Below are 19025 nucleotides of genomic sequence, written 5' to 3' on the forward strand. Positions count from 1 at the left end.
GGTAGGTGGTGCTCAGGGTCATGATGTCAGCACCTCCAGAGTAGTTTAAGGGCCCTGTAGGCAGGCTTCCACCCAACTTAGCTATGAGAGGTTGGGCCAGGCAGGACTGACACACAAGGGGAGCCTAGGCAGAGCTCTGACATGTTGGCTGTCTGCCTAGCAGGACTGAGGGACATTTATGTCACTGTTGCAGACACAGCCATGAGTGGCACAGGGACCTGCCCTCGTGGCTCACATGTGGTCAGTATGAGCATTGGGCTGTAAGTCAAAAGCAAGGTATCACTGAAGACCACTTCCAGCTTGCGGAGATGGTGAGGGGAACTGAGCCTCTGCAGAAGGGCCTGGAGCTGAGGCCCAAATGACCCAAGGTGGTAGCAGGAGGGAACAGTAGGGACTGAAGCTGGGACTGGAAGGGATTTGCAGAGTCCTGGAGATGGCGAGGCTGGGGATGGCCAGGGTTGATCCATGTAGGCCTGTGGCCAAGGTGAAGGTGTAATCTCACTGGGGAGAATGTAGCCACCTGCCTGGCTTCTGTTCTCTGGAAGATGCCTGGCCATGCTGTGCACAGGAGCTGCTGGGACAGGATAGGGATAGTGGATCAGGACAGAGCAGAACCAAGATCTCAGTGGGCAATGGTGAGCAGGTCAGATTTGAGAAAGGTGGGTATGGGGTCCATAGAGAACATGAGGGCCAGGAACCCAGCTCACTGCTGCAGCATGAGTGGAGGTGACATCAGGGGCCTGCTGGATGCTGGATTGGGACTCTGAGTCGAGGCAGTTCACTTAGACTTGCCCCTCAACATCTGGGTGGTGTTTCTGTCCTCAGGGTTGCAGGAGTGGAGAGAGTGGACTGGCTGGGAAGACCTGCAGTTGAAGCTGTATGAGCAGCAGAGAGCCCTTGGGTCTGGGACAGCATCCTGGATGGCTTCACTAGGCAGGTTGAGGGCAGGCAGGACTGGCTCCTGGTGCAAGTGTGGACAACCCTGCCCAGGGGTTGGCTCTGAGCTTGCAAGAGAGGGACAGGCTGGGCAGCAAGGTGGGTCCTGGGGGAGTTGTTACCCTGATGGACAGTGGAAATCAAGCTGCTGTGATGGGGACAGCCTCCCAAGGCTGGGACAGAGACAGGGCTGCAAGCTGCAGGCCATGGCCTCAGTGCCAGGAGGAGGGAGGTAGTGACAGTGCACAGCTGTCCACACATCATCCTTTTGGACCTTCCTCCTCCCCCACCTTGCTGTTGGCACCACTTTTCTTATCTTGCGGGCAGCCCTGCTCCTCTCTAGTCCCTGGCCTCTCTATTCTCTGTCCTCATTAACTGAGCCCTGCAGGCTCCTCCAGCAGGGGCCCATTCAGTGTTGACTTTGGGAAAGCCATGGGTTGGGGGATGGGGTCCTTGAGGACTGGCACATCCTTTTGCATAGCCCAGGAGACCCTGATGTTCACAGTGTCACCGTGCATGTCTTCCTCAGTGTTGACTTGAATTGAAGCTGCCTAGGGGCCTTGTTTTCATAATGTCCATAAGGCCAAGAAGAATTAGAAATGAGTTGTGCTAAGCACATGCCAGGCCCATAGTGCTATGGCTAAGCAGCTGGCTGGTTGCCTAGGGCTGTCCTTGATTTTAGATCCCCCACCTTTCTTCAGAAATGCAAATGCCTTGACCCTGGCTCCCATTGGGGCTTTGGAGAAACCACTGGCCCTTGGTCCCTCCTCAGAGATGTTCAAGGCCTTGGCCCTTGGGGGCTGTGGATATGCTCCTGCTCATCTGCCTCTCTTCAGCTCCTGCTTGCCTGCCTCTCCTCATCCCTGCCACTTTCTATTCCTATGTGAAATCCCTGAACTGTGAAGTACCTGGCCCGCTGTAGCCATTGACTTGGGATGTTGGGGGCCCTAGGCAGAACGATGATCGGATTGAGAACCCCTGCTCTCAGATTTGTACCCTGGCTTTCATGCAGAAGCCCTCCCCCAGCTTGCCAAGGGTCTTGGGATACCCCCTGGAGGCTTTTGATGACCCTGAGGAGATGGCCTGGGTGTGTGGGGCCTCATCCCTGAGCTGACTCTTGGCTGGCCCTGGGATGAGGTGCTTCTGCTGCAGTCAGACAGGATACCAGCATCTTGGGTGGTTTTCTGCAGGCTTGTTTCAGGACAGGGACTATGCTGTTCTCTTTGCTATGTTTAGAACCCAAGACCTTCACACTGAGCTACATACCCAGCCCTTTTAAAAAAATTTTTTTTTAAATTTTGAGACAGTCTCACTAGGTCTCTAAGTTAGTTGCCCAGGCTAAGCTTCCACTTTGCTGGGATTACAGGCATATGCCACTTTACCCAGCACACAGCCAAGGTTTTCATCTCTGTCTGACTCTACTCTGTTTTCCCCTTATTGCACATTCTTTATTTCACCTTTCCCTCTCTCCCTATGGCAGGGATTCCATGAAGTGGGGCTGTCAGGGCAAGGGGCACCCAGCCATGGGAATTGAGGTTCAGGGGTAATCCTCACATGAGCAAGGCCTCACGACAGCTGGGGACGCAGCCCTGGCACCTGCCCCATCTCCTAGCCCACAGCCCCTGCCTGCTGTCTTCTCATGCAGTTAATCTACTAGGAGAAAGAAAACTTTAAACATCTTTAGCTAATTGCACAAGACAAAGGCAGTTTGACGTTCTGTTATTAATTAGCAAATCACATTAATTAGTAAGCATAAGAAAGGCTCATGCTTTTTTCTTTAAACACAATTAATATAACAAGGGGAAATGTCCTGGGCCATACTTGTGTCATTAACACACCTCACCCTAATTAGATATGGCCAGCAGTGGCTGGAGAAATGGGTTTTTTGATTACAACTATAAAAAAACAAAAAACCCTAGAATACTTTATGTACTTCAGGGAGTGAGAATTAGAGAGTTTCTGATGTAAGAGGCATTACACCCCCTCACAACTTGGTGTAATTAAGCAGTCATTTTCCTTCATTCACGTTTTCCCTCCTGGCTGCTCCTGGAGCCTAGTGGTGGGTCAGCCAAAGGAGGACCGTGGTTGTGGCCTGGCCAGACCATGCCCTGTGTACCAACTGCCCTTCTCTGTTGCATCTCTAACATAGGCAGTCCAGACCCCACTGTCCTATGCAGAGAAGCACCAGCCCTGGGGACTTCGCACATGGAAGAACCTCTCAGAGATCAGGCTTGTCCTCAGAGGCCAGGGCTGTGTCCCAGCCAAGTGGCCTTGTGACACCCTCGCTAGCACTGAGGCCCAGCTTGGCAGGTAGAGTAGAAGCAGGCTGTGTCTCAGTACAGTGACCATATCTGTCTGGGTCCTGCTCATGAGTCTGGTCTTGTTGTAGTTTCTCTGAATTCTATGGCTGACTGCCACCTTTTTCCATCTGTGCTTCTGGCTAGTGACCCATGCTAGGGCTGGAGAACTCGGTGTGTGGTGAGCATGTGGCGAAGTTGGGTGTGGAGACTGTGGGGCTGTTCTGCAGGTTTTGGACCACCTCCTGGTTTGGGAGCCAGGTCACTTCCTGCCGCACCAGCATGTCTGTCCCTAAGAGCCCCATGTGTAAATGTCCAGAGTTGGGAGAGACTCTTTGGGACAAGATATTCCCAAGTAGGTCTGAAATCTGAGACTGGCCTCCTATCACTGGCCTCCCAACATAGGTGCAACCTTTGCTGAGCACCTCACCTCAGAGCCTTTTTCATCCTGCAGGGGCTAGGGCCCTCCCTGCTGACTGCCTGCTGTGTGACCTTAGTAAGCCTCAATGCCAAGGGAAGAATAATGGGCCTCTCCAAAGCCTCATAAGGCCTGTGAGCTCTTGCGTTTGAAAAGACCAGCTATTTGGTACAGCACTGCTAAGCAACACCAAGGGCCTGCTTCTCCCTGGGGATCTAGAACAGCTGCTGTGGGGGCTCTCTACCTTCACCTGGTGAAGTTTCCACTTTCCCTTCACTCTAATTCTCAGTGCACACCAGTGAGGTACCCTGTGGGGACCAGGAGGGTCTCGCGTGTGACTGGGTTACCTTAGCATGCTTACCTTTGAGGTAAACTTGTCTAGTTCACTGGGCTTCTCTTATGGACTTTGCTCTGAGGGATCAGGACTACTGTATGGCTGTGTGGCTCAGGCCAGTCTTGCTGCTATAACAAAAATGCCACACACTGGGGTACCCTAAAGCTACAGAGATTTATGGCTCAATTCCAGAGTCTGGAAACCCAAGATCCAGTACTGGCTGGTTCCATGTTGAGAAAGGGCTGCTCCCTGCTTATTGCTGTGCTTCACGTGGTAGAAGGGAGAAGAAGCTCTCAGAGCCCTCTGTGAGGTCACTGGTCTCATTTGTTAGACCCTTCCTAATAATGCCACCCTGTGGGTGAAATTTCAGCATCTGGCTTTGGGGGACACAGATGTTCACTCCATGACAGTGTTTTCGTCATCCTACTGTGTGTGCTTGGCCAGTGCTGATGGCTCCATCATTAGGGAGGTCTTCACCCCGTTCCTCGGTGCCTGATGTGGCCTGCTATCCCACAACTCCCGGGTCCTTGCCCTTCTCTGAGCAGGCCATCTTCTCATACTCTTCCATGTGACTCCTTGTGTTGCCTCTGCCTCCTAGAATGTCCAGCAGAGCCTGGCTCTCCCTCAAAATCAGCTGCTTCCTTCCTCTCTCCTCGGCATGTGCTTTGCATGTTGTCTTCGTGTGACATGCGATTTTTATCAGTGCCATTGTTGTCATTATCCTTGTCCCAGGTGGTGAGCTCCCAAGAACAGCCAGCACTTGCTGGTGGACCCCAACTGGGTCTTCACATTGGTCTCTTCTTTCCTTTACTTTTAGTTGGTTTTATTTTAGAGATTCTCACCCATGTCTTGTTAGGTTTATTCCTGGGTATCTCACAGTTCCTGTTACTTGTACATTGCTTTTTTATGGCCTCTTTTGGGGTCAGAGAAGAGAGATGAGACTAGAGTAGAGAAATATTCCTGTGAAATTCCACCCCATGAAACTTAAAAAGATTTAGCCTATACTAACCAAAAAGAAGAATTGGTTAATCTTGCTTTAAAATTATGGGAGTGATTCCATGCATGAGAGTCTCACCCTAGTTCTTCCAGGTACAACATGGCTACATTTCCATGTTTTGCATCTGAAGTGTTAGCTCTCTCCAACCTTTTTGCCCTTCAGGACCTCCCTGTCTCCCGCTCTCTGGAGCCGAGGCACAGTTGGCTCAGCACTCACCCTGCCATTTGGTTACCTGGATCTCCTCACCCCAATGGTCTGACACTGTCCACTGGGAGCTCAGCCTCTCTGCTCCACAGGTGGGCATTTGAGGATGCTTCCAAGTGATAAGCTGGCCTTCCAGGACAGGGATCTCACTGTGCTGTACACTGTAGCTGTCCTTTCCTGAGGAGGTGTTCCCCACTTGAGTGATCAGCTGTACTGCAGGAGGTGACTAGGTGAGCTGTCACTGGCTACTGGCTTTTAGCACCACTGTTTCCCCAGACTTGAACAGAAGTGGGAGATAGGACTCAACTTGGGTCCCTCCATCCCCTTACCAAGAAGCAGTGGCTGCTCCACAGAGCTTCTTAGGTGCTGATGGGTCTGAAGCAGAACAGAACAGTGGCCTCTGGCCGGAGTTCCCACTCCGATCTCAGTATCATTTCTACCAGACCTGAGACAGCTGCCCAGATTGAGTCTTAGCCTGGTGCTGCCAGAGAGCCCTCTGAGCCCTGGACCTCAGTGTCATCACCATCGTCTATAATCCCTGGCACAAGGCGAAGCCCCACACCTGTTGAGTGAATAAAAGATGATGACACGGGCTCGATCTAGTGCCTGGCTGCTGCCAAATGATGAAAATTGCCTTTGGGGTGGGGAGAACAGGTTACCCAGCTTCCCTTCTGCTTAATACTTTGTGGAATTAGGTAAGCTTCCCCCGACCCCAACCCTGGGATCAAAGTATTCATCTTCTCAAATTAAACTGAAACACGTCTCCATTTAAAGCCTGTACCATGCTGGAGAGTTGGCCACAGCACTACTAGAATTTAAGTTCCATGAAGCTTTAGGGATAAAAGTGAAGCTGTTGGGCAGGGCCTGTAGACAAAGGGGCCCTGGAGGTCAAAGGGCCAGGCCTTACCAAATGGGGCAGCTGCCGGGGTCTTTGCTCTGAATGGGCTCACCATGGTGGCCCTTACAGGAGCCCAACCCTGGCTCTGTTGCAGTCTGGGTTTTGAGTCTGCAATGAGGTGCTGGGATAGCTGTCTTGAATGGTTAGGACCCCACCCCAACCCAGGGACCTGGGCTTGGACTTGGCCCTATTGTCAGCTCTTGCACCCCCGCCACACACACCCAAAACTCAGAAGTTGTTCTCATCTCGGTCACAGTGGCCATTGGATTCTGTAAAAAAGATCAAAATTGGTTCTGTGAGATCCACACAATTTCATTAGAAATAAGAGAAGATGTAAAATACCAATTTATTACCAGTGGCAGTAGTGAGAGCAGAGACAGTAGCATTTGTGCTTCCCTGCTTATTGTTTTGATTGGGGCTACCCTGTTGGGCATGCAGTGGTACTTTGCTGTCAGGGCCTTCTCTCCGAGGACTCACTGGCCTTTTCATTGGAGAACTGCCTCTTAAAGTGCTTTGCCTTTGATTAAATTGGGCTGATTTTTTGTTTTGAGTTGTAAGAGTTCTTAGTGTATTCCTAATACTAGAATGGTTGCTAATATCATCCCCATTCTGAAGGTTGCCTTTTCACTCTCTTGATGTTGTCCTTTAGTTTCCATGCTAGATCCAAGGTCAGGAGGATTTACTCCTATGTTTTCTTCTAAGGTTTTGAATTTTAGCTCTTAACATACAGGTTTTGGTCCATTGGGAGTTAATTTTTTAACATGGAGTAAGGGACCGTCTTCATCGATTTGTGTGTGGTTGTCCAGTTGTCCCAGCACTGTTTGTTGGAGAGACTCCTTTCTCTGTTCAGTGGTCTGATGTGCTACTTGAAAAACCAATTGATATAGGTGTTTGGGTTTATTTTTGGACTCTCAGTTTTGTCATTGATCTTCGTCTTTCCTTACGTCAGTGCCACATTGTTCTAGTCACTGTAGCCGTGTGCTAAGTTGTTGTGGTTCCTTCAACTTTCTTTTTCTTTTTCCTTCAAGATTGCTTTATCTATTCGAGGACTCTTAGCAATTCTACATGAATTTGGGGACATGTTTTTCCATTTCTGCCAGGAAAAAAGACATTTGGGATTATGATTGTGACAGGAGTTGCACCGAATCTGTAGATAACTTTGGAGGGCTTACTGTCCTAACAGTATTATCTTCTAACCCTGAGCCTAGAAAGTTTTTCCATTTGTTGATGTTTTACTTTCTTTTGGCAGTGTTTTATAGTTTACAGTATTACAGGTCTTTTATCTTCTTGGTTAAACTTATTTGTTAATATTCTCTTTGGTATAAATAAAGTTTCCTTAATGTTTTTTGTATTGTTCATAGCTAGTCTATACAAATGTCACTGATATTTTTGTGTTGATCTTATATCCTACAGCTTTGCTGAATGCATTTATTAGTTCAATATAGTTCTTAAAATTTTTAGGGTTTCCTGTATATGAGATCATGTTATCTGAGAATTAGGGTAGTTTTTTTCTGCCTTTACAGTCTAGATGCCTTTTATTTCTTGTTCTGGTTGCTCTAACTAGAAATTCAGAGACAAGGCTATTAGTGGTAAAAGTGGACGTCCTTGTCCGGATTCCTAATCTCGGGAGACCTTTCAGTCTGTCATCATCGAATCTGATGTTAGGTATAGGTTTTTCATCTGTGTCCTTTCCCATGTTACAGAAGTTCCTTTCTATTCCTACTTTATTGGGTATTTTTGTGCTGAAAGAGAATTGGATTTTGTCAAATGCTTTTTCTGCCCAACTGTGATGATGCTGTGGGTTTTTTCCTTCATTCACCCTGTTAGTGTGTATTACGTCAGTTGATTTTCCTATGCCAGATGTCGCTTGTGTGCCTGGTATCAATTCTACCAGTCATGATGTAGGGTCCTCTCAGTAAGCTGCTGGATCTCGATTGCTGGTGTCTTGCGGGTTCCTAGGAACTTGTCCACTTTTCTAGGTTTTTCTTGTTGGTTGGTACAGTATACAGTTGCTCCTGTATTCTATAATGCTCCTTTCATTTTTTATTTTAGTAACTTGATTTTCTTCCTTTTTTCCTTTATTAGTCTTGCTAAAAGTTCATTCTTTTTTTTTTTTTTTTTTTTTTTTTTTTTATTAAATTTTTTTTTTTTTTTTTTTTTTTTTTTTTCTTGAGACAGGATCTCACTGTGAAGTTGAGACTCACCTGGAACTCACTATGTAGCTCAGGCTGGTCTCCAACTCACAGCGATCCTCCTGCCTCAGCCTCCCGAGTTCTGAGATTATAGGTGTGTGCCACCATGCCCAGCTCAAAAGTTCAGTCTTTTACTCCTTGAGTCATAGATTTCCTTTCAAAACTAAAAAGCTGTTGTTCCACTGACTCTTTACTGGCATTTTTTCAACAGTAAATCCACTGCTATCCTTTGTTGCTAAACTTCTTATGAAACAAGTCTTTCTATGACAGCTTTTAAGATTGTTTATCACTGATTTTGATTTGATTAAATGTGGCATGTATTTTTCCTCGTGTTTATTGTGCTTGGGCCTTTTGGGGTTTCTTAAACATGAGGGTGTGTTGTAGTTGTCATTTGGAAAGGCCTCTGGGTAACCCATCTGGAGATCTGAACTTGAGCCCCAGCTCACTTTTGTTCTCATTTTAGGAATGATTTGTCTCTCTCTTCTATTTTCAATAGTTTGTACTGCCATGTCCTCAGGTTGCCTGGGTTTTGTAGTTGTTCTTTAATAACATCTAACTTGCCATTAAAGTGATCCATGGAATTTCTTTCTTTAGAACCTGCTCCCTCCCCCAGCTATGTCCTTCCCACTCCCTCCTGGTGCAGCTCTGTGCCTCTGCCACCTTGTGATCCTGGACACAGCTTCTCAACATAGGCTGCACTGCATCTGGGGAACAAGTTGGTGGCTTGGGCATGGATGAGCTCACCTGGCCTATTTTGTGTGGTCATGGAAGGGAGGGTTTAGAGAAGGCTGGGACGATGGGTAGCGATGCTGTCCTGGTGCCAGGGTTGTGTTGAGGAGATGATGATCACTGGGCCGTGGGTAAAGCCACCTTCAGCCCAGACATTCACTCCATCTGCATACCAGTTGTGGGCACAGGGTTGGACAGGAGACTGTATTACAGAGGCAGATTGGCAGCCAGCTTGTCCGGAACATTATCTGCTGAAGGAGCAAAGCCCTTTAGGAAGGCCTGCTTGGGCTTGCTTTCCTTGTGTTCCTGGCCCACTTTGAGCACAGCAGAGGTCTTCAGCAAGCCCAGAGGATTGTACTCTTGTTTTCAAGTTTAGGACCTATATGCATCTGGAGGGTTGGAAAAACCAGTCCAGGTTACTTTTGACTGAGCACTTCTTGGAGCTAGGGCCGCAAGGCCTCTGTTGACCAAGCAGTCACAGTTGGGCTCTTGTCTATCAGGCCTGGCCAAAGGAGCTCCTCCCTTTCCTGTTGTTGCCCCACAAGTGTGGTCTCCTGTCTGGCCTGGGGTCTTATGGGCCAGACTGTGTCATGGGCTGGCCCTCCCATTTTCCTTCCAAGAAGGAACTGCAAATTTGTCCTCGGAAGTCTTGGGAAGTGAGTCCTATCTATGGTCTTTGGAGATGTAATATATAGGTTTTGTCTACCTGTTGGGAGGTGGGGGACACTTGATTGAGGCTGGTGTCCACATTGTGCGACAGTCTCTGATTTGCTGATGTAGTTTCTAATGTCTATAAATATTTTACTCATCCTGGACACTGTGGGCCTAAAGAAGGGGAGGATCTTCTAGAGGACCTGTCTGGCCTGTGATGGGCCCCTAAGCCTTCTGGCCTCATCCTCTGCCCCATCCTCTTGTCCCCACCCCGTTCCTATAGCCTTGCCCTTCAGATTCTCCCTCACCCATTCCTGAGATGTCTGTGGTAGTGGTGAGGTGCAGGGTCACTTCATCTCCTGTGGCTCATGGGCTTTATTTGCTGTCAGCAGAGGTCAGTGTCTTAGTGCTTGTCGGGAGAAGTCCCCCTCTCTCCACCTTGCCTCCTGGTGTACTCTTCCTTGGACACCCAGATTTTCTGCATTTCCAGGGTGTTGATATTTCCCTGCTAGACCCATGCTCCTCCATCCCCATGGTGCCTTTTTACTTTCTGGAAATCTCCCTCCTCAGTCTGTCCCTTGCTCCTTGCCCCTTCTCACCGCTCCTCCACCGTGGCCCTGGCACTTGGGGTAATCATCCTGGGTGGCTCTGCCTCCTGAGCAGCCCAGTCCCCTCTCGAGGCTCAGGTCCTGGCAGAGGTTGGTGGCTGGACCAACTTGGAGACCTCAGGTGGACAGGAGGACCTCTAAATGGCTGTGGGTTTATAGCCAGAGAAGAAGGGACTGTTTGTGGCTCAGCCTCTGGGGACACTGTAGGTTTTGCTCCTGAAATTCACTTCAAGCAAGAAAGTCTCAGACTTGTGTTTTTTGTTTTGTTTGCCTTGATGACTTCACTCCCTGCATGTGGTCTGGCCTGCCAGGTGGTCTCAGCCCTGTTGTTCCCACATCCTCCTTAACAGCACACAAGCTGCAGTGTCCTCTTCCTTGCTTACCTGTGCTTGCAGTTTTAGAAACAGCAAGTTGCAGTAATGAGCTAAGTGTGAGGTGACAGGAGCAGAAGGACAGTGATTTGTAGGCACGGGCTACACGTTCAGGATGTAAACCTGTAGGCAGGAGGACACGAGCACTGCAGTGACAGGATTCTGTGTCCTGTGGGCTCACTGTCCTGGCTGCTCCTGCGATGTGGGTCTTTGCAGCAATGAGCAGTGTTGGCTGCGTTCTGGGAATACAGGGTCTTTCCTCAGTGGCACCACAGATGCCACTCCAGAGAATGTGTTGTGCTTACCAAACATACTTTGTGCTTTTATCAACAGCACTAATTTCTGGAGCTCAGTGCAAATAATTAGAAATAGCGTTGGCACCAGCGTGAGCATTGGCAGGACACTCGGGAGCTGTGCAGAGGGTGAGACAGGTCTTCCTCTGCGGGCATGTCCAGCGCATTGCGGATGTCACATTCCCATGAAGAAGTGACACCAGTGCCCCTCACTGTTGACAACTGAAAGGTGTCCCTGAGAGTGAAGGACTGCCACCTCCTACAGAGCCCTGGTCCTGGCTGTTTTTAACTCCACTCTTCAGCAAGAAGCTTGTTGTGGAGGACCCTGTGGAAGACCTGCAGCCAGGCTGGGTAGGGTCCGGAGGGTGCTATAGGAGCCTAGAGCCCACTGAGTACAGGGCCACTGGGTGGTGCCTTGGGGCTGGGGCCACTAGCTGGCAGGTGGGGAGGGGGTATTTCCCCTGCCTTTGAAATCCTTTGGTTGCCTTCTCATGCCCTTCCCAGGCTGCTTGAGGCACAGAGGAGACCCCATGTCTCCACAGCCTGAGGAAGGTGGTGGTACCTTGAGTGGGAGTGCCTCTTGCGCCATTTCTTGGTGGAAGGCTAAAGGCTGTGGACAGCTGAGGGATCACAGGGAGAGGGCAACGAGGGATTGGTGTGGGTACTGCCCCCTCTGGGCTAGTGGGAGCCCCCTCCCTCTGGCCTGGTGTCTTTCTGTGAGATGTGGGGTTGGGAAGGAGGGCTGCGGCGACAGGAAGCAGGCCTGGCAGCTGATCCAGCGGTTCTCATAGGCTCTGCCATGCAGCATTTTGGCCTTTGTCTGTACTGCTATTTCCTTCTCTGTTCTGTCTTGATTCCTCTGGGGTCAGGCATAAACAGGATTTGACCCACAGCCTAGATCAGTGCTTGCCATTTCCTGTGAACAATTTTGTGTTCATTCAGTGCTGCCGTGGCTGCTGCATAGTGCATGGCAGGGACCCTGAGGCCTGCAGATGAAGCCCCACCCTTGCTCACCAGACATGGATGGTGCCTTGTTTCATCCTGTGGTTGAAGGTGGGAGCTGCCCAGGGGAGACAGGCCCTATTTACTGGTGGCCCTATCCGTGGTGTGGTCACAAGCCCTAGGAAGAAGTTGAGATCCACAGAAGAGGTGAGCCCTTATCCCTCTGGGGATGCCAGAGCAGAACAGCGAGGTCACCAGTGTCCACACCTAGCTGGCATCTGCCCTGTGCCAGCCAGGGCCAGTGTGGGTGGAGAGGTGGTGTCAGCTCCCAGGAGTTCACTGTCTCAGACCCTCGTATCGAGGGCCACACCATGTGGTATCAGCAGGGAGGTGCGGGGCTGCTGTGCTGGTGTTGAATCGGTGCATCACTGCCAGTCCACAGATGGTTGAAAGGAAAGGATTGGTGGTGTCCTGTCCTTTATTAGGTTCTGCCCTGATTCTTCCTGTAAATGCAGTTTTCAAAATGTTCACTTACTGTTTGAGTAAACAACACACGTACATAGTGCAAAGTGAAGAGAGAGGAGAAACATGTTAAAAATAAGTTGTCCTCCTGCGGGTTCCAGCTCATCCTGGAAGCAGCGGCATGGTCCTCTCTGGGTGTTCTGGTAGCTGGTTCACTTTCTGGTGTACGTGACATGCCTCTGTCCTCCTCAGGTAAGTGGTGGGGTTGGGTCTTTGGGACCCTTCGCTGTTTCACCCTCAGGGCCCAGCCCAGCTAAATTTACCGGGCCCCTCCTTGGGGACAGGTGTGTTCTTCTCATACCCTGTAGCCAGGCCTTTGAGTGATCCCCACAATGCCTATGTGGCCTGCAGGGAGGGGCCCTGTTGGGGGAGGCATAGCTGCCAGCTCTGGTTCTCCAGTCATAGTCACCTCTGTCTTTTCTCCTGCAGACCACTGACCTGGGGCAGATACCTCTTCCCAAGTCTCAGCCTTCAGCAGCCACAGAAACTGATTCCCCTCTCCATGTGCACAAGCACAGCCCTCTGAGGGACACGCTGCTGCCAGGCCTCCAGGCTCCCCTAGGACCGTGGCTGCCAGCCCTTTTCCCTGTGTGCTTGATTCGTTTGGAGCAGGCACTGCTGGTAATTATGCCTCTTAATCTAGGAGAGTGAGCCAGAGAAAGAATATCAATTTGTATATTAGCCTCAGAGATTGGAACTGGATGATGCGAACTCTCTCTCTAGGAGATTAAATTTGAACAGAATAGGAGATATTCAGAGTAAGGTTGAAAATCGCTCTTTGGTGATAGCAGGCAGTAAAGCCCACCCATTGTGCACAGCCCCTGGGGCACCTTGTCCATGCTTACCTAGTGGGCAGGTGTATAGGGCCTACTGTGCTGAGTTGCAGACAAGCCCTGAGAAAGTAATTTTCTTTGGAGCCCTTTTTGTGGGGAGGTGAGTTTCAGAAGGGCTTTGTGGCTTTGCAGTAGTTGGCAGGGTCTCTCAGAAGACACAATCCAATTAGTCCTTGTGTTCTCTTTGTTTTAGGCTGACTCTAAACACTGGGTTTTCTCAGTGAAGTATGAAATAGGTAGTTGCAGGCAGCAATATTAATGCATTTCCAATTTTCTCTTCCCTTCTTACTGGGCACACTAATAGCAGCATGGATTAGCTTACGTTGGCTGGAAGGTAGCTGATAATGGATGCTCCTCCTTCTGTCACAGTGGCTGGGCCAGGCTGGCCTGCACACAGTGAGGATAGGTCCCCTGGGGCTGTCCAGCCTCACTCACACTGGACTGGGGACTGTAGGCCAGATCTGCCCACCCCAAGTTGACACCTGGGGCACAGGTGGGTTTATGCCCTCTTGCAGGTGATGAATGGCGACTCTATCTGCCCATGAATGAACACAGGACTGTGTATATACTCCATGCCCAGGAATGGGTGCCCAGCCCACATGTCAGGTGGTGGCTATTAGGTGATTTCCTTCCCCACTCCCCTTGGGAAACGTCCTTCAGCTTTTGCTGAATCTCAGTGAGAAAGGGACAAGGGGAGATGTGCCATGGGTCTGGCTTGGGGCTTCCTTGGAGTGGCCATGCCTGTGGCCAGCAGATTCCTGTGACCCAGGACCTGTGATTAGTGCTGAGAACTGTTTGGCAGATCATCTAGCAGTCTTACTCAGGTCTCATCTCCAGCAGCCTGCCTGGGCTTTCTTCCCTTTAAAAATTGATATGTTTAAGTCATGTCTTAAATTGAGTGATCGGCAGGTAAACAAATCCTGGGTCTTATGCAGTCTTAGCCCCCTGTGTGCATCCTCTGCCTATGAGAAGCCTCTCAGTGCCTGACTCCCATTAACAGTGGCATCCCCAGGCACCCAGAAGCTGGGTAGGAGGTGGCTGTAGAGGGAGTATTAACCCACAGATGTGTGGCAATGCCTACCATGCTGCACTGTGGGACTGGGGACAAGGTGTGAGCCAGCTCTGCCTAGCAAAGCAAAGTGACGGCAGATTGGCAGGGTCAGTTCCACGTGACTGGTTTGGTGGCATGGCAGGTGGCTGCCTTTTAGGGCAGGGAAAAACATCTTCACGGCTTAGAGGAAAGGACTGACCTCATGAGAAAAAAGTTGAGAGTTTGTTCCTCTTGAGTCTAAGGTTACAGATAAAAAGGGTTTGGTGCTTGCTTTGAATATTGTTGCAGAGATAAGCATTTCCCATTTCCTAGAAATCATCCAGAAATACCAAGAAGAATGAAAAACAAAATGGCAAACTTTTGTTTTGACAAACTGAAATAGAGCTAAACCTAAGCCCCAAGCAGGAGGCAAAAGGCCTGCAGCAGAGGAGGAGTATGTAGTACGCAGTCTGCAGAGTCACAGCATAGAGCTCCAAGAAGGAGCCAGCCTCGTGAAACCCACCTTAAAAGGGAGGAGGCTTCATGAGTTGTGGTCCTGAGCCCCCAGTTTGCAGCTTTGAGGTAAGGGCATGCAGAGGGCTGTGTGAGGGAGCCCATGCATTCCTGTGCTTGAAGGAGGAAGGGAAGCTGTCACAATGAGGAGAGAACTTCTTGCCCAGAGAAATTAGTGACTCTGATTGAACTTGCCTCAGAGCCACTAGTTTGGGTTAGAGGAAAGAAATCAGCCCTATCCATCCTCAGTGCAGCTTCAGATGCAAAGCTGGATCTGGTAAAAGTCACTTTCAGTGATGAACAATGAAGATCATGAGATGAAAGGAGAGAAATAGAAAAAACAGGATAGAAAAGCTCATGGAAAAAGAAATTGACCTCAAGAAAATGAAATTTTATCCATATGCTTTGCCAATAAATGGAGGTTAGCAATCCTGCTGATTCCGAAGCTGGAGTAGGATGTGGTACCCAGACAGAGGAGAAGGTGCATCTGGGACTAGGGTGTCCTCAGGTAGTGGAGGGGACAGGAGTAAGAAGGAAGGTGGATGAGAGGAGCACATGTCAAAGGGGTGATTGCAAAACCCTAAAAGAGCCAATTGCAAGAACATTGCCTACTTAATCGGAAAACTAAGTGAAGGTGGAAGATAGAAAACACTAACAATGTAAATATGGTGGGTGCTGGTTGATTTGTATATTTAATAAAAAGTATTGAGATAGAGGATGAAGGGACAAAACCAATGAGTTTCTCATCATCAGTAGCTAAAGATGAAAGTATACCCTACTGAGGTAGCATCAAGTAGTAAGAGTGTGTAACTGTGTATTGGGCTTCTCCACAGGATCATGAACCAATAGGATCTGTCTGTCTAGAGAGATGGATCATAAGGGATGGGCTCACGTGATCGTGGAGGCCAGGGGTCCCACTGCAGGGATGATCATGTAATTGCGGGGGCCTGGATCCCCACAGTCTGTATCTGCCAGTTCGAGACCTAGAAGAGCCAGTGGTAAAGTTCTGCTGGAGGCTGACAGCAGGGAAGCTGATGGTGGGAATCCCAGCCCAAGGAGGGAGAAGGTGAGCTATGAGTTGTTCCAGTGTAAGCAGTGAAGAAGGAAGAATCCCTCCACCCACAATCTTTGTTCTGTTCATCCCTAGCAGGCTGGCTGCTGCCTACACTGGGGAGGGAAGTACCCTGAATCCCCTGATTCTAATGTTGATCCACCCCTTCGGAACCTAACAGACACCCACACATGGGGTTCATATGGGCATCTCTGGCCCAGCCCAGTAGACTTGTGGAGTTAGACACAGACTATATAAAAATAAACCTCGAAGAGGGTGAAATATTTGTTATAAAAGCAACCAGTACAAAAGGATGCTCTGTTTGTAAAGCTATAAAAGATAAAATGCAAGAGCCTAGTACAGTAGAAATAAATTCATATCAAAGTGTAAATGGGCTAAATTTCCCTACTAAAAGGTAAAGACTTTCTGGGAAAGTTGGAATTTGTGTCCAAGGGGCCACCTGGCAGTTGTAAACACAGAAGCTCCTGGTTGAAGTTAGGTTTGAGTTTGTACCTCACTGCTGTTGGTGCAGATGACATCTGTGTGGGAGAGGACAACGCCACTACCCAGAAACCACAGGAAACCGAGAGGCTAGGGAGATCCAACCTCCTAGGACTGTGTTGTGATAAAATTTGAAATCAAGAGCATGACTAGAAAAAGAAAAGTTTCTAGCTTGGAAATTTAAAAACAGAACAAAACGTTCTGTCTTAAATTTTGGTTGGAAGAAAGAAATGGCATATCAAAAGTACACAAAATCTGGAAAACAGTTGTGGTGAGAGCACTCATCAGAGCCAGTGGAAACATTTAAATTCATGGTTGAAATACTGTGGAACAATACAAGGACTTACCTCCTGCAACAAGAGTGAGAGACCAAGTAAAATAAGCCCCAGAAAGACAAGACTTAGGACTGTGTAAAGATCAAACAGAGGCTAACGGGGGCGGCGGGGAGAGGTAGAAATAATAAATGAGTCTACATGGCTCTTGTTTTATGAAGCCAATAAAACAATGAATTATTCACAATTATAGTAAAAAATTAGTAGATAGCATCACCACCCAAAATAAGTAGGATTAATTACCTTGGCATTGTGGCTAAAGTGGGCATGCCCAAGAGCCACTGAAGGCAAAAGACTGTGTGTGTGGCTAGCCACGGCCACCCTGGCCCTCCTGTGTACTCGTGCTGTGTGTCTTGTACCCCCAGAGTAAGGTAAATGACCAAAAATGAATCTTAAAAGAATATTGTTTCCACTTTTTCTATAAAAAAGAATTATGAATTATTATATCACATCACCCTTTAAATAAATGCCAGCATCCTAAGTGAAATAAATAAACCACACATGTATAAATACCGCATAGTTTCTCTGGTATGAAAAACTATAATGGTACATAAGATCCTAATTATATAATTGACAATGTGAAATAGGAAGAAAAGGGCTAAAGGTGTAGGGGAAATGGGAAGGGTAGGGGAAAGGTAATAAGGGAAAAGAAAAAAAACATGAGAAAATTAAAAAATGGAAATAAAGTATTTGTAAATAGGGAAGGGAGGAGGGGATAAAGGGAGGGCAGGGATAAAGGGACAAAATGAGAACCAAGACCTGTCATGTAAAGGTACAAGATCGCAATGATGAGTGTAAGCGTACTGTATACCTAAAGTGTGCCAATAAACTCAGTGAGAAAAAAATATAGATTGTATTTTCTAAGAAAGTTGTTCATCGGTGCTGACTCCAAAAGAGATAGAAATTCTACACAGGCCACTGGGGCAGTGTGAAGTTGTCACAAAGCAGTCATTGCTGCTGTGCCCCTCTTCCCTCAGAAAGCAGCCAGAGTGCATCAAGCAGAGCCCACTTCTGGGAATCCTGTGGGCTGTCGGGATGGAGGTGCCTCTGTGCGCCTAGGAATGGTTCAGAGTATAGAGGACAGAGGGAGACCCTGAGGGGAGAGTGTTGTGTTTACACCAGTGACTGCAGAGACTGCATAAGTCTGCGTACATGTGCACACAACACACACTAGAACCGTGCTGGGGATGATCAGAGCCAGTGTACTAGGAATAAAAACCAGCAGCACCTTAAAATAGACCATTCTGTTCTGTTCCATGCTGCTCTAACAGTACCTGAGACTGGGTGATTTCTAATGAACAGAAAGTTTTTTGGCTTACAGTTCTGGAGCCGAGAAAGTCCAAGGTCAAAGGCCTGCATCTGGCATGGAAGTTACAAGGGTAGTGGCACCTGAGGGCTGGCCTAGGAGGTGCCAGAGCCTGGCCTGGGGCTGTGACACTGAGCTGTAGTTCCTGGTGAAACTTCAGTGGTCCTTCCAGGTCTCTGGCCTTGGGGTCACTGGTTCTTAGCTAGTCTGCATCTGGTTGGAGGGAGGGCCCTGTGGACACCCAGGAGCCTGGGTTGGCCCTGGCCGAGTATCTGCTGGCACCCAGGTAGCCCCTGGCCAGTGGCCTGCTTGGCTATGCTTGCTCCAGTGCCCTGCTCTCTCTGCAGCCTGTGTCTGTCTGGCTCCCAGGTGTGCCAGAGCAGCTGCTGTCCACCTTCCCGGTCAGGCCGGTGGCTCAGGCCATTCTACAGAGGAATCTGAAGAAGCAAAATAAATAAAATACTACGATTGCTCAGTCAAAGCCATGGTAAATTTAGAACATTCTTTCCAGCTGCGTTGTCCCTCTTTGCCCCAGAGATTTTGGTATTTTCCCCTCAGCACTCTGAAAATGGCTTTGTGTCTCTGTGGCTAATCTGCAGGCAGAAGTGGTGAGGAGGAGAAAGGACTGTATTTGTACAACTTAGTGCTATGGCCCAGCGGCTTCTGGTCCTGGGGTTCCCAGGAAAAGTCCCTCTGCCCCAGGTGCCCAGCTCGAGGTAGTGGTCCTGTCATCAGGACACATGGGGCCATGGGCACTCAGCAGTCCTGTGCAGCCCCACACTGCTGAACATTTGCTGTTTTCTCGCAGCTGGAGATGGAGCTGAAAATACTGAAGTCTCAGCCAAACTCTGCCGAGCCAAGCTTCCCATTCTGCAGAGAGGAGGTAGACACGCTCAGGTAGGTCCCTTGCTTGGGGCTGACAGCTGCCTGTGTGCCGTACCTCCGCAGCTGGAGCCTGCATGATCCCCTGCCTCTGCTCCTTCTGGAAACATCTGTGTCTCTGTCTCATTACACTTTGGTTCCTCTCTGCAGAGACTGGTCTCTGTTGTGTGGGGTCCTTCTAGTGT

At 49.0% G+C, this 19025-nt stretch overlaps 1 protein-coding gene across 7 annotated transcripts in view; it reads left to right on the forward strand.

Annotated features, from left to right (window-relative positions):
* Positions 1–19025, forward strand: part of Mad1l1 (mitotic arrest deficient 1 like 1) — a 322214-nt gene that overhangs the window by 184446 nt on the left and 118743 nt on the right. For 4 of the 7 annotated variants that reach the window (XM_010612080.3, XM_010612079.1, XM_010612081.3 and 1 more), the window contains 2 exons: positions 12822–13013; positions 18767–18855. In XM_010612080.3, the coding sequence (XP_010610382.1) occupies positions 12822–13013; positions 18767–18855 (281 nt within the window). Of the gene's footprint in view, positions 1–12821; positions 13014–15710; positions 15835–18766; positions 18856–19025 lie in introns of those variants that run through there. The other 3 variants (XM_010612082.1, XM_010612083.3, XM_019205730.2) reach the window with 2 other exon arrangements.

The sequence above is a fragment of the Fukomys damarensis genome, unplaced genomic scaffold, assembly GCF_012274545.1.
Source record: "Fukomys damarensis isolate Sample0158 unplaced genomic scaffold, DMR_v1.0_HiC HiC_scaffold_17, whole genome shotgun sequence".
In the NCBI taxonomy this organism is placed as follows: domain Eukaryota; kingdom Metazoa; phylum Chordata; class Mammalia; order Rodentia; family Bathyergidae; genus Fukomys; species Fukomys damarensis.